The sequence below is a fragment of the Mus caroli genome, chromosome 13 (genome assembly GCF_900094665.2).
Source record: "Mus caroli chromosome 13, CAROLI_EIJ_v1.1, whole genome shotgun sequence".
Lineage (NCBI taxonomy): Eukaryota > Metazoa > Chordata > Mammalia > Rodentia > Muridae > Mus > Mus caroli.
In genome coordinates, this window is record NC_034582.1 from 23611661 (window position 1) to 23623310 (window position 11650).

General features: G+C 33.7%; 1 protein-coding gene across 1 annotated transcript; it reads left to right on the forward strand.

Annotated features, from left to right (window-relative positions):
* Positions 1-1984: 1984 nt before the first annotated feature.
* On the forward strand, positions 1985-8014 carry LOC110308593 (prolactin-4A1). Its single transcript, XM_021181027.1, has 5 exons — positions 1985-2079; positions 2947-3122; positions 4649-4753; positions 5896-6075; positions 7710-8014. Exons 1-5 carry the CDS (start codon positions 2046-2048, stop codon positions 7896-7898), a joined length of 684 nt encoding a protein of 227 aa, XP_021036686.1. The 5' UTR covers positions 1985-2045; the 3' UTR covers positions 7899-8014.
* Positions 8015-11650: the final 3636 nt, after the last annotated feature.

Here is an 11650-nt window from a genome sequence, read left to right on the forward strand (position 1 = left end):
TTGAGACAGGTTTTCTCTACATAACCCTGGATGTCCTGAAATTTAATCTCTAGACCAGGATGGCCTCAAACTCAGAAATCTGTCTGCCTCTGCCTCCCAAGTGCTGGGATTAAAGCCTACACCACCACATACAGGCCTAATATAGTTTTAATTTGCATATTTCAGTAGATTTGTGATACTGAACATTTCCTTATGTGTTTACTGGATATTTAATATTCATCACTTGAGAACTATTTTCTCATTCCAATAGTCTATTAACATATAAGGCTGCTTATAAAACGAGATTTTTATGGTTTGATAGAATCTGATAGGTTTAGGAATTGATGCTAGGTATCAAATATCTTGAATCTCTTTGCGACATAAGTACACCCTTTCTATTCAGGAAAGAAGCTGAGATTTTTTAATATACATATGAATATATAAATACTTTAAAAATCAGTACTTAATTAATGATCATTTTAGTGACCCTTTGATATCTACCATAATTTTATGCTCCACACATTACTATATGGTGATAATGAAAAAAACTTATTTATTCTACAGAGTAAAATATATATGGATTTGGAAAGCACTTATTTATTGTATAAGACAATGGGAAACCAGCACACTCTAGTATAATTTGGAAATATAATATGACTAAAATTGAAAAATGAAAATTTTAATCTGGTTTGAATAAATAGAGGACTATTAAAGTAGTTTAAAAGAAAAGAAAGATTATGCAAGAAACTGCAAAAGATACCATTGAGCTCATATTCTGTTGGTTATCTACTTCAACGCATGCAGCCTACTCTTAAGAGTAGTTCATTTCTCTAATGAGACACCCTTAGAAGAAGTAAATTTTCGTTTGCAAGTGGTTATGCATTGTATACTAACATCCAGTATTGCATAGATATGGAAATTCAGTTAGAGGATCAGAAATGATAGCAGACATGGTAGAGAGACGTACTCCCACAAGGCATAAACTTACTGAAAAATCCCAGCAGGGAGTGGTTGGCTTCCTCCATCACTCCATACAGGCTGCTGTAACTTATGCTAGATTATGACAGAAATAAAAGGTTAGAGGTTAATGTTAAACATACATGACTATGGAGTGGGAAAAAAAAAACCTGAGACTGAGCTGGAGGTCCTGCTATAATGTCTGAATTTCATGATGCCAGATAGCTACTCAGCCTGATACTTGGGTCAAGTATCTTAAAGGGCCTAATCTACCACTTACTGACATAACTCATACAAAATATGACCTTTGACTCAACAGTAATGTAGCTGTAATGTAAAGAGTCAACTACTTTCTGGATGTAGTTAAATCTAGGTGTATAGGAGGAATTGATGTTTTCTCCAGCCACTACAATGGCTGAAAAATCCAACAAGGGATGCACTAGGTTCAAATAGGAAGGCTATTACAGTTGTTTCACTAAACAGATATAATGCACTCATTAAATTATGTTATTAATGAATTTTGCAACTAAATATTCTCCTTGCACCCTAGTATAGAGAGGTAAGCACTGTTGCATAGATATTGGCAAATACTCTTAAAGATTAAATTATTGAAAATATGGTTCTTGTCTGATATTCAAATGGTAGGAAACTGATAAAATACATATATCATACCACTAAAGTCTGGGAATATTACAGAATTGCTGTAACTATAGAAAAATCTAATATATATATATATATATATATATATATATATATATATATATATATATATATATATATATATATATAAAAATTCTTCCTGTGTTTAATCTTTAATATAATTTCTACTTCAACCATTGTCATGAAATAGGCAAAGGAATCCACATATAACTAGGTCTGTGGAAACATTGATGACACCGTTACAGTTACAATACCCTGAGGGTGTACAGTCACAGGACTCTCATTTGGGATTCTGGAATTCTAGATACCCTTCCCCCAGTTCCCTAGTAGTGTATGGCCCGAAGGTGGTATGATAGAGTATATAGGAGGTGGAAAGTTAACTGAAGGCAAGCCTCAACTGAAGAAGCTATCCTCCTTGGGTATCCAAGCTGCAGTGAGACCTCTCAGAGATGCATCTGTCTTTGACTCCGCAATGGTCCTCCTGTAAGTATTGCTATTACTCATGTCCTCCTAGATAATATTAAGAAATGCATTGTTTTACCAAGCTCAGTATGAATGGCCCGTGCTTCTAATGTCATTGGTACCCTATCTGGGAAGAGTTACCCTTTTTTGTTTTTCACGGATTACCTGAAGTAAGGGAACATAGTTCTGAGAAAGTTTTTCTTAATTACTCTAAAATGCTGCTGCACAGTAAACTCCGAGTCCAGTAGTTTTTAAAGAGGAGTTTTCTTTCTCCTTAGAAAACACATATCAATGTCTTGAGATGTTTTGGGTCCTCTTAGTTGTGTGAGTAAGAAAACCAAAGTGTTTCTAGTACATAGTGAGTGGAAACCAGGAATGTTTCTGCACAACCCCCTGGCAAAGAACAGTTACAAATCAAGGTATAATTAAAAATTCAAAATTGCAGAAATGAAGATTTTTTTAAATGAGAGCATAAAGAGTCTATTGGTAATATTCTTTCCAGGGACAGTCACTTCTATAAACTGATAGATACTGATATACTGAGCATCACCAGAAACCATCAAGACATTAGCCTACCTGGAGAGAAAGACTAGCTCATCCTGGATCAGATTTAAGTTAAGGTAGAAAGTAATGTTTGGAAAAATATAAAATCATTCTTAAGAGTAATAGAAAGATGCAGGAAGTGTTCTATTTTCCTTGAAAACTATAAACCTGTGCAGGTATAATTATTTAGCTAAATCTAAAACACAGAAAAAGTTATCCCTCCACACAGACCAAAAAAGTATTAATTTGTAAAAGGTACAGAGGACATCTTATGCTTTCCTAGACAGGGTGACTGTTGAGAGCCTCATAGGAAAATGCTTTAGCATGGCTACTCTTCTTTAACAGGGACAGTACTCTTGCTGCTAGTGTCCAACCTGCTTCTGTGGGAGAACACAGCTTCTGCTATGAGTACTAAAAGGTTGAATGTCTACAACTACACAACCTTTGGGAACACGTGGAATCAGGCAATCAAGTTATCCCAGAGCATGAATCACCGAATTTCAGAACTGTCCACTCACTTTGTAAGTACCCTTACTCGTCTCTAGAGTTCTTACAGTCGTTTATCATGCCAACCAAGCTGACAGGGGAAAAGCATCAGGAGTCAATTTCAACATAGTGTACTTTTATACGGAGAACCTGAAGCTATGAAAATATGAAATGGAAGAACAGAAAACTTTGATGAAATTCCAAATATATGCTAAGACTCTAATGGCCTTTTTCTCGATAATTTAACTTTTACTTTAATTGACTCTTGTAACATAAGAGTATAAGGCTGAGGAAATGCTTTGGTTTTCTATTCCTTTCTAGAGGAGACATAAGTCCTTTGGTATCCCTCATTAGGACACTATAAAAATCCAATAAAGAAGAACTGTTTCACAGGGGGATTGAATAGAATTAAAGAGACTAAGAAAAAAATGAGGAAGGAAGAAAAATAAGCAAGTAACTATAGAAATCCCCAAATGCTAAGAACTACCACTGAACTAATTCCAAGACATGAGCTTAGAGTGGTAGATCTAGTTTAGAGCTGAAAACAGATCCTCTACTCATGGTGAAAATCATTTAAGGCAATATGCCCTCTATTTTAGAATTGTATAAGAGGCAACCATAGATAGGTACTTTAGTACATCAATTAGCATTTAAGAATGTGGCTCAAAGTTTACTATAAACATATATTTCTATCATATATATTTTAGAATAGTTTAAGTGGCAACCATAGATAGGGACTTTAGTATATCAATTAGCATTTAAGAATGTCGCTCAAAGTTTACTATAAATATATATTTCTATTATATATTATATTCACTAGTTTTTCTAGAGCTTCATAATTCTCCAAGCAGCCCTTTTAATCTATCACAAATTTTTCTCAGCAGGAGTTTTGATGACAATTTGTTAAGTAAGTACACTGAAGTCATTGTAGTAATTAAATAAGGACATATTGGTTAATGTTTACACAAGTAATATTTTGTCTATTTTTAGCTGACTCATTGTTTAATATTTCCTATTGTAATGTACTCGGTATTTTAGAATTCACTTTGCCATGACACAAGAATACTGTGAATTTATGGCCATCTTTGGTACAGGACAGCTGTGTAGATGCAGACGGTTTGATAAAGAAGCTCCACTCAGAGGATGCCTGGCTAAGGAAGCATCAATTTGGATCAAAAAGAAATTTTTTTAAATAAAAATAAAAATATACAAGAACTTTGGCAAGGGCACAAATACTAGTCAAATATTACCATACTACAACACTTATTTTTGTACTTCTGTAGTTTTTAGTGTCTGCTTGCCAAATCGAAATTTTTAGCAAAGGTGAGAGTAGCAAGGAGGAAAAGAGGCTGACAGATTAAGAAACTGGAGCAGTCAAAAATGAGACAACGATTAAAATGTAAAGGAGTAAATTAAAATGTTACTTGTCTAATTCCTTATCTTCTTTTTTAATGCTGTTTAACTTTATAATTTCATATCAATCAAATACATTAATGCCCAGGTCATTATTAAAGTTACTTGGTTTAGAAATGACAACTAATTGAGTACTTCATCATTTCAGAAAGTATTTTATGCCCAAGGCCGAGGATTTGAGAAGAGGACCACCAGATGCCACACTTCTTCCCTCTCTAGTCCAGAAAACAAAGAGCAAGCCCAAAAGATCCAAGTGAGTTCTCACCCTGAACTTGTTATCAAAACAGCAACATCACCTCAGTGGCTTTGTCATGCACTTATATTATTTTTATTATACTAATAATTTTTTATTATACTATATACTATACTATACTATACTATATTTATTATACTATAGCATAATAGTAGGTGGCTATCATACTGGCAGAAAAATAGATAAGGACTATGAAATCAAAAACAATCATTGAAAAATAAGCATAAAATCATTTTTATGTAACTATACATTCAGAAAAGCCATTTTACCAATCCCTTGCCCATGAAATCATACTTACTATTCTGTCAGTATGTCCTATGTGAGCCAAATCTGAACCCACAAATATGTGCTGATGTATATACAAATGAAGCACTAATAGAGTTGTGTTCATCATATGTTACATTGGATCCTGTGTTGGCAGAATTTAACACTACTGAACACTGTCTGTTCTTGACATTGATGTCTCCTCTGGATCTTCTTCTGTTTCTTGATATAAGTGCCCATTCCACTAAGATCTCTCTTAGACATTTACCTATGTCATTATTGGAAGCCTAGAAGTCATTTGAAGAAAGGAGTCCTGTAAAATGCAATATTATGTCCCACAAGATAAAAGTTACCCCTATTGTGTTGAGGAGGTTATATGTGATGCTGATTCTAACTAATAATGGTTATTAACGCTCACTTGAGTTTTCTTCCATGAAGTGATTAACAATAAGGATTATCACATATCCAAAATGCCCCCACAGATATAATCAACTTTCTTGTTTTCCTTAATGTTATCAGAATTTTGTATGTCTACATTCTTAGTTATAAAAATAATAGCAATAAATAATAATAGTTAATAATAATAATATAAAGTAAAAATGGAAGTTGAGGAAGAAATGACAATTGTTCGGAGTTCACTAGAATTTTCACTAGAAAATTCATAAAATATCCTTCTAATATTTCTGAGTTTAATTGTGCAAAAATTCTATAACATGAGGTCAGTGGCCATCAAATCTGTGACACCAAAATAATGTTCTCAACATGTATATGAATGACCAAGTGGGAGCCTATTTCAACTACATGCGTGAAATCTGCCTGTATTTAATACTATTGCACTTCCTTTACTCTAACGTAATTGTTCAATTGTGGTTGCTTAGCTGGAAGTACTGCTGGGGTTGGCACACAGTCTACTGCAAGCCTGGGTCAACCCTCTGTACCATCTGTGGGCTGAAATGGGTGAAAGACTGGGATCCACTCCTCCTATCCTCACCAAAGCCTTGGAGGTTAAGACCTTAAACAGAAATCTCCTGGAGACCATAGAGAGGATTGCCTTCAAGGTAAACAGCTTCCTGACTTTCTCTGTGCTTTTCACACATAAATACGGTAACCCGGGTGTCTTAGTTTAGGTTTCATTGCTGTGACAAAAAACTTTGACCAAGGCAACTTTTCTAAAGGAAAATATTTAACTGGGCCTGACTTACAGTTTCAAAAATTCAGTTCATCATCTTGATGTCAGGAAGCATAGCCACATGAGGGCAGATATGCTGCTGGAGGGGACAAGCATTCTACATCTTGATCTAATGGTAACCTGGAAAGACTTCCCCTGTAGGTAGTCAGGAGGAGAGTCTCATTCCACACTGGGAAGACCCTCATCCCTGCAGTGACCCACTTTCCCCAACAAAGCCACACCTATTCCAACAGGGCAGTGAGGCAGTTAGTAATTTGATATAAATTGATATCAAATTGATACGTAATACTGCCACTTCCTGGGCCACACATACTCAAGTCACCACATTGGGCAATGGCAAACAAATCTCAAAACACTTACACTTGCAACAACAACAACAACAAAAAGTGGGAAGAAGGATATATCCAACTAAGCCAATATCTTCTCTCCTAATATGAACAACACCCAACCTTCTCAAAGGTACCTTACTTCCCAGGAAATCTCCATAGTAAACAGCTGCTCCCCACACTGATTTGAAAAGCACTTTTCTGGAAAGAAAAACAAATGTGTAACTATCCCATTAGATTTTATTACACTCAAGGTTGGATTATCTACATCTTAATACACTAATTCCAATCTTCATTGGGTATAAGTGTTTGTCCAAATACACTATATGAGTCACTTATTTTTGTAGAAACGAATATTAGTGGGGTATCTGAATCTAACATAAAGACAGATCAGGGACAATCATGAAGATCTGTAAAGTTCAGTAATTAACAGAATTTATGCTAGCCCTTCTATTTCCTTGGTATCAAATTACTAATTGCCCACCTGTCTGCTCCTGTGCGTTGTGAGACTTTTTCTATGGAAACACATGACAAACAAGTCTCTTCACTCCAGAAAGAAAACACATGACAGACCAATATAGCAACTGCACTGAAGTCCAGTTTGGTGAAACAATGAGTTTTTAATGGAGTTCTAACACAAACATGGCTGACAGTTACTTGCAAGAGAAGGGATGAGTCAAAAGCAGCAGTATTAAAGAAAAATTCAACCCCAACACCCAACAGAGGTGACAATCATGAAATCTAAACCCTTAGAGCTCACTGCACAATTTGCAGGAAGCATGAGAGGTCTGCGAGACTTGTAAAGCTGGAAGGAGCCTCATGAATTTTCCAAGATTCTCCTTTCAAGACATGAAACTGTGTTTATTTCTTTAAGTCCTTTGAACCTGCTCCTCCATCTTTGGAGCAATGGTTGATTGAAAACAAATTATACAATATCCCAGAAAAACAAACTTCAGTGGGCATCAATTTCACACCACAAAATATATTAAACTGCCCCATTTTTAGTTTTAAATGGCTAACATATTTTAAGTACTCTGTTTCAGGTAAACGAAAATCCCTGGGTTTGGCTAAAGGTTGACAATACTAACTTCTCACAAAATTGAATTTAATATATAGAAGAAATAGGATCTCAAGCCCACATCTATAATTAATACTTAACTATTATTTTGATGATTAGGGTAATTTTGAAATCAACGAAAACAGGAACTATACTGCCTGGTCTGAATTGGAACTCTTGCAGTCACCCAATAGAGACACAAGATACTTTGCTTTTCATAACCTGTTTCACTGCCTGAAAAAAGATTCAAGCTCTGTGGAAATGTATCTGAAGCTTCTGAAGTGCCGACTGATCCAAAGAAACTGCTAAAACCACATAATATCCTTCTGTTCTGAGCGATGGCTCTCGACAATGCACTTGTGTAAAGTACATGAGGATAATGGCTCTGTTCTTTCAAAGTAAAAAAATAAAATGAAAAATCTGAACAAAGTGTCTTAAGATATCTTTTGTTGGTTTAATAAAAAGTCCACTAGAATATTGATGAGTTCTTATCAAAAATGCACAGATATCAGAAGCTACCCTGGCAAATGATGTCCTTTTCAACATAAGTTTAGAATCACAAAATATTATATGAGTGACATTGTTAGAAGCAATTAATGATATTGCTATGAATCAGCCCATCAATATTCTATAAGTATGGTGCTGTTGAGCCACATTTTGAAAGATGGCCACTCTCTGATACTTGTGGTATATCCACAGACAGCAGAATTAAATTTTTCAAAACATCTGAGGCAAGAGGATATCAAAATGAAATGTATCTTGGTTTCACCACCACTGTCTTTAATCTCAATCCTCGGAATTCTTGTCTGTGTTTTTTAACCTTCTTAGACATAAAACAAGTGGTCTATACACTCTTGGTCTAAACAGTGCTCTTAGTTGCAACTTTATCTCAAGGTTAGAAAAGCTAGCGTGATCAGTTCCTATAATGTTTCTTCTACTTCCTTTTCCAAGTTTTCTTCCTTTTCTTTTTGTGCTTTGGATCCTCTCTAGCTCAGATTTTTAAAGATAGTGTGCTTGTCAGTTGGTTTTATGACACATGTCATGCATGAATTTTGCAAGGATTCCTAGACAATGGGAGCCAGTGCAGCCAACGTTCTCATCTGTACCTCATCGATACAAGCAAACTGCCAACCAACTCTAACATATTCTAACCTTCTTTCTCTAAACAGCAGGAAAATATATTTAAATTCAATCAAAGTTTATATATGAGACATTTTCTGTTAATACTGCAAAATGCTACTCTGCTTCCAGAGTAGATTCCTCCATAAATTTGTGCATATGTCTAACACAAAGCATGGTATTTAAAGGGGTAGAGATTTACCAGTGAAACACCCTTTAATTTTGTAAAATATGTTCATTCAAAGTAAAAATTTTAAAATGTAAGTGGTCTTTGAAGGGTAAATGCTCAAAGCCCTCTACCATTTAATGACATTTAGCAGTTTTAAACTCTATAGTTTCTTGACAAGCTGTGGAGAGCTATAGACATTGTAGAAGAGCTGATAAAGAGTAGCTTAAAATATCCTTAATACAATAACTACTCTTTAATTAGTTTATTTCCGATTTCTCTGATAAAATACCATGAAAAGAACACACTTTAAAAAAAGGAGGGTATGTTTTGTCTTTCAAAAAGAGACAGATAGATTCCATCATGACAGGAAAGGAGGGTATGAAAGTAGAGCCATAGAACTGCCTGATCACATTTTCATCCTCACACAGAGAACAAACAGAGGGAGAAAAAGAGAATCCAGCCTATAAACCCTCAAAACCTGCTTCCATCAAGGATTCACACTCCTACAGGCTCCATAACCTTCTCAAACACTGCCATTAACTAGGGACCAAGTGGTCAAGCACATGGGTCTATAAGGGGAATTTCCCACTTAAATCACCATAATTATTTCTTATCAGAAAACACAATACAAATAGCATCAGACATAATTAATGTATTGTAATTTCAGGTATGCAATGATTATATATATGTATGTGTATATATATATATATGTATATATGTATATATGTATATATGTATATATATATATATATATATATATATTTATATATTCCAGCAAGCAAACAGATTCAAAGAAACAAATCACATGACCACTCAGTAGATACTGAAGGTATCTAAAAGGTAACTTTCAACATTACTTCCTAAAATACAAATAAAATAAATGGAAAATTAGAGAAAAATAAATATAAAAAGAACATACCTCAACATAAAAGAGGCTGTATCTGAGAAATATATACCAGGTAAATGAGAGCAAATTATACTTTCTCAAAATCTTGAAGAAAATCATGGTGTACATTTTCTCAAATTTTATTTAGTATAATGCTTGAAGTCTCTGACAAAGCATTACGACAAGAGAAATATGAAATGTTAATGATCAATAGATCTCTGAAATGACAAAACCTTATCATAATCATCAATCTTACTACTGTGCAGTTAATTTAGGTTCAAATTATCTTATTGAAAATATTTTCTATGAGGAAATTAGAAATAACCAATCACATTTTTTAAAAAATTAATTTTTCTTATTTCATGGTTTTCAAAATATATACATACTAGTATACATATATGTATATATGAGTGGGCCTTAACTTTATAATGAGAATGAGGTAGATTGAAGACAGAGATATAGGAACTTGAGATCAAGTGAGTTAGTGAATGGATAAATTATGAAAAAAAAAGAGGAGAGGATAAGGCAAGTTAAGAATTTATTTTAAAAAATCCAGCATGTATATTATTTTTTAAGATTTGTTTTTTAATTATATATTTAATTAAAATATGATTACATTATTTCCTCATTCTCTTTTCTCCTTCCATGTCTTCAAATACTTTCATGTACTCTTAAAGATTCAGCAATATTGTAATAAGAAAGACTTCTCTCAACAATAAAACAGATACACTGGTAAATTGTGTCAAGCCTTTAAAACAAAGTTAGTGGTAATTCTCTAAATTATGTGATAAATATATATGTAGAAAACACTACCAAAATTACTACTCCATGTTTGAAGATATATAACCTTGATACCAAAACTGGACATAGCAATACCAAACAACAAAACAAGAAACCAATTTCTCTTTTAAGTATAGACAAATATTTTCAAAAGATACTTGTAAGTCTAATTTACCAACTCAGTAAAAAGATTATTTACTATTTCCAAGATATTGGCAATTGAAAATTCAAGGCTATTCAAAGAGTTATAAACCAAGAAAGTACTACAGTGTATAAAGAGACTAATCATCACAGTGGATACAGAAATACTTCCTACATATTTTAACATTCCTTAATTATGAAATAGAGGATAAATAAAACAATCTGAAAGCCAACATTGTAGTGCATGAGGGGGGAAAACAGTTCCTCTGACATCTAAAATGAAATGATGATCTACTCTTTCAATTCTTATTCACTGTAATACTCAAAGTCATAGAGGGAAAAAGAGAAGAAAAAGTCAAAAGTATGATAAAGGGAAAATACTTAAATTGTAGAAAATGTGATTCTATAATTCAAAAAGTAAAATGACTTGCCAACACCCTCACTCTTACATCTGACCTTGAAAAAGTAGCTTGATGCAATGTTAACTTGGAGAAAAAACACAGAGCCCCTCTATTCATCATTAATTTATTTCCCTACAAACTAATCAGAAAATAACCAACTCACATTGCCTTAAGCAAATAGAATATCATATCTAAGAATAAATCTAACAAAGTAGGCACAAACTTTTACATTAAAAAGCTATAAAACAATGAACACATATATTGAAGAAGAACTTGTAAGGCTAGAAGAAATTCTGTATTTGGAGATTGCATATTTATATCATAAAAATGGTTATTTTAACCAAAACAGTATAAGAATTCAATGTAATCTTCATTAAAATATCAATGATATTTCCAAAAAATCTAGAAAATATGATGCTGAAATTTATATGGAAAAATAAAAGACATTATGGAAAAATAAGGTGCGATTAACCCGAGAAGATGGATTGCTGCTACCCCTTGCTCAGAAGTTTTTCAAGTTCATGTAGTCCTGTGGTCAGCTATGGAGACAACAACACATTTAGTT

Bases quoted from the DNA above. Each gene is read 5' to 3' on its own strand.
- LOC110308593 (XM_021181027.1), top strand. From the start codon at position 2,046: ATGCATCTGTCTTTGACTCCGCAATGGTCCTCCT. The intron at 2,080-2,946 runs GTAAGTATTGCT...CTTCTTTAACAG, and splicing joins GACTCCGCAATGGTCCTCCT to GGACAGTACTCTTGCTGCTA. The intron at 3,123-4,648 runs GTAAGTACCCTT...TCATCATTTCAG, and splicing joins CAGAACTGTCCACTCACTTT to AAAGTATTTTATGCCCAAGG.